This window comes from Myzus persicae, unplaced genomic scaffold, assembly GCF_001856785.1.
Source record: "Myzus persicae strain clone G006 unplaced genomic scaffold, MPER_G0061.0, whole genome shotgun sequence".
NCBI lineage: Eukaryota > Metazoa > Arthropoda > Insecta > Hemiptera > Aphididae > Myzus > Myzus persicae.
In genome coordinates this window covers 24708-28002 of record NW_019100977.1, presented here as the reverse complement: position 1 = coordinate 28002, position 3295 = coordinate 24708, and the positions used below count along the sequence as shown (strand labels likewise).

General features: G+C 28.0%; 1 protein-coding gene and 1 long non-coding RNA gene across 2 annotated transcripts in view; both read right to left on the bottom strand.

Moving 5' to 3' along the window:
- Positions 1 to 426: 426 nt before the first annotated feature.
- LOC111027110 lies at positions 427 to 1643 on the bottom strand. Its single transcript, XM_022305331.1, has 3 exons — positions 1260 to 1643; positions 643 to 981; positions 427 to 579 (listed from the first exon to the last, which is right to left on the bottom strand). The coding sequence occupies exons 1-2, from the start codon at positions 1375 to 1377 to the stop codon at positions 722 to 724; spliced, it is 378 nt and encodes a 125-aa protein (XP_022161023.1). The 5' UTR covers positions 1378 to 1643; the 3' UTR covers positions 427 to 579; positions 643 to 721.
- A 281-nt stretch (positions 1644 to 1924) lies between these two features.
- LOC111027112 overlaps positions 1925 to 3295 on the bottom strand; it is a 4551-nt gene continuing 3180 nt past the window's right edge. Inside the window, exons 4-5 of the long non-coding RNA XR_002603756.1 lie at positions 2879 to 3138; positions 1925 to 2728 (exon numbers count right to left, since the gene is read on the bottom strand). This is a non-coding gene — a long non-coding RNA (uncharacterized LOC111027112). The remainder of the gene's footprint in view (positions 2729 to 2878; positions 3139 to 3295) is intronic.

Genomic DNA, 3295 nt, shown 5'->3' with positions numbered 1-3295 from the left:
AAACACATTTTTTTTTGGATGGGTGACCGTCTCAAAGACTTAAAATCGACATTATTTAAAACATTTTATTTTAGTGATTATCTTATAAAAATTATAAGACTGAGTGTAAGTAACATTATGTAATTATACAGTGTACTTTTTCGTGGATGGGTGCCCGCTTTCAAATATATTTTTACGATTTTCAAGAACCTGTTTTGTGGAAAACAGTTAATTATTATTTTATTATTATTAATTAATTTTTTTTATTATTTTATCTATACTCAATGGTATAATGCAGTGTTGTAAAAAATACTTTTAAAAAGTATTTGAGCAATTACTCAAATACTTATAAAATAAAGAATTTAAAATACCACAGAAATACTACCTATAGCTAAGTATTTGAAATAATTTTCAAATACAAAACAATAAAATCAATTTAATTCTGAATCATTCATAATATATTATATTAATCAAACATTTGAGTGTTGATCCGTCATATTTATTCTTTTTTTTAGCATTGTTGCATCAAAAACACTAAACACTTTCTCTACTGATGCACTGCTAGGTAGTGGAATGTTCTGCTTCACAAATACCTGAAAACTAAGTACAAATGTTTTTGTAATATTACTACAAATAGTATAAGACGTTTTCAACTAATCTTACTTTTTTGATAGTGGGTAAATTATGCAAACATTCTAAAGTCTTTGTTGGAGATGTGCCCAAATATCTATCTATTTCATCACTAACTGTTGATTTTTCCTCTTGGGAATTTTGTGACCCGGTTAAAAAAGGTAGATAAATTATCCTTCATTTGGTTATCTTCTACATCATTATTGTCATTATCATTGGTATGTAAGTCATAACAGGCACTTTTTAAATATTCTGAGGCCAATTGCTTTTTTATATCATTTATAATCCATGCTTTTTTAAATAGTGGGTGGCAGACTGCAGCAGTAATTAAAAATTTGTCTATCAAATAATGGGCAAACCTTGTTTTTACACCTAAAAAATAAAAATTATTACCAATAAAGTTTGTTTATTTTAGCTCATGAGTATATAAATGTAGGTACTACACAGAAATATAAATATAAATAATAGATCAGCTGATTAAAATTTTACATTTTACATCAGTAAGACTGTAAGAGCTAAGAGAATAGTATTTACCAATAAAGTTAGTCAAAAACAGCTAAAATGAAGAGAAATTAAATGTGTAGGTACAATTTAAGTATGTACTTTGCTAAATAAGATTAATGTATTTAAAAATATTAATTATTACATACCATTAAGTATGGCAGTCACCAGAAGTTTCAAATAATTAGAAAATGTTTGATCACTTGTCATTAATTCATAATTATAAATTAATTCTTCAATTGTAGGTAGGAGATGACCAAAGTACATGTTAGTATCACCCTGGAGTAAATAAAAGCTTATTGAAATTGATATGACACATGAAATATATATCACTTTTGAATCTGAAAATATTGTTTATTCCAACGTGTTTTGTTGGGTGTAATTAAATAAACTCCAAGATTTTGTTTAAATAAATCAGCTGACTTAGTTGAGGGACCTTGTTTGATTCACAAAGCGGTAGACTTGGCAAAAGTTCTTTTCGACTGTTTTTTGTATGCAACATTAGACAAAGCTTTTTTAGATTCCTAGAAAAAACAAGTTATACAAATAAATTATTTTATTTTGTATTTAATTTATACAAATTTGTAATTAATAATAAAAAATTAAGCAAACATAATTTATTGATATTTAAAATTGGAATTTGGGTATAGATTATAGAAAATAGTTAATGCTAATCATATTTATACTTATATCTTAGAATATTTTTTTTCATATATAATTATCATTTAAATTGAAAGAAAAATTTAATTTTTAAATGTATTACAACTCATACAAATTTGATTATGAGTATTAAGTATTAAAGTGCTTCTTGACTGTTTTTTGTATGCAAGATTAGACAAATAAATTATTTTATTTTGTATTTAATTTGTACAAATTTGTAATTAATAATCATCGCTCTATGCAAATCTATTTGTTATAGGGCATGTGTGTATGGTGGATTGGATGCATGACCCGTCCATGCTAGATGTAAGTGAAAAAGCAAGAAATTCAAAAAGAAATTAAGTTGTATAGCTGCCGCAATTTTGGAGTGTCTAGAAAGTCAGTCACCCGGCTCGATTTTGAGCGTAGTCTGGCAGGCAGGCCTTGGGACTCTGTCGTATAGCGAACGACGTGCAACGGTCGGGTAACACGATGAGGTAAGCAATCAGAAAACTGTGACTGAGTGTCTAGCGAGTTTAAATGCATGTTTGACATTTGACACAAATACATTACAAAATCCGCATCAAGAGAGAAGCACATAAAGGTTGTCAAATTTCCCCTGTCTTAGTAGCAGTACAACAATGATTGTTTCTGTTACACCTGCATTGATAAAGTCATTTCTAGAATGTTTCTGAAATAATACAAATGCATACCAATATCTGCTAATATATTTTTGAGTACATAAATAATTCTAAACAGATTCACACAGATTGGATTTGATGTTCATTAAGTTCTTGTAGACTTCATTGTACAGTTATATCGCTTGTAGAACTTCTCTGTACACAATGTTCTTAGTGACGATTCTACCATTGTCATCACTGTACATACCAACTCTAATGGATTGAGAGTCCTCACTCAGGAAAACGCTACATACAGTTGTCCGTGCGTGAACACCGGTGATGGCAGGAGCAATCCAACTCTATCAAACGTTTGTTCCTATCAAAGGTTTTTTAATGAGCGAGTAGTAATTATAATGTAAACTATGAATTTTTAAACAAAAATGTTGCGCTACTGTCTACACAAATACCTAGATAAAATAACTAATAATATTTTAAGATTTACAATTTACTTGCCAAAAGCCAATTTGTCCATTATTATTCTAAACTTAAGTTCATTATTTTAAATTTATTTATTAAGCAGCACCACTGCATCATACAGTGAATTCCAACGTGTTTTGTTGGGTGTAATTAAATAAACTCCAAGATTTTGTTTAAATAAATCAGCTGACTTAGTTGAGCAACCTTGTTTGATTCACAAAGCGGTAGACTTGGCAAAAGTTCTTTTCGACTGTTTTTTGTATGCAACATTAGACAAAGCTTTTTTAGATTCCTAGGAAAAACAAGTTATACAAATAAATTATTTTATTTTGTATTTAATGTATACAAATTTGTAATTAATAATAAAAAATTAAGCAAACATAATTTATTGATATTTAAAATTGAAATTTGGGTATAGATAATAGAAAATAGTTAATGCTAATCATATT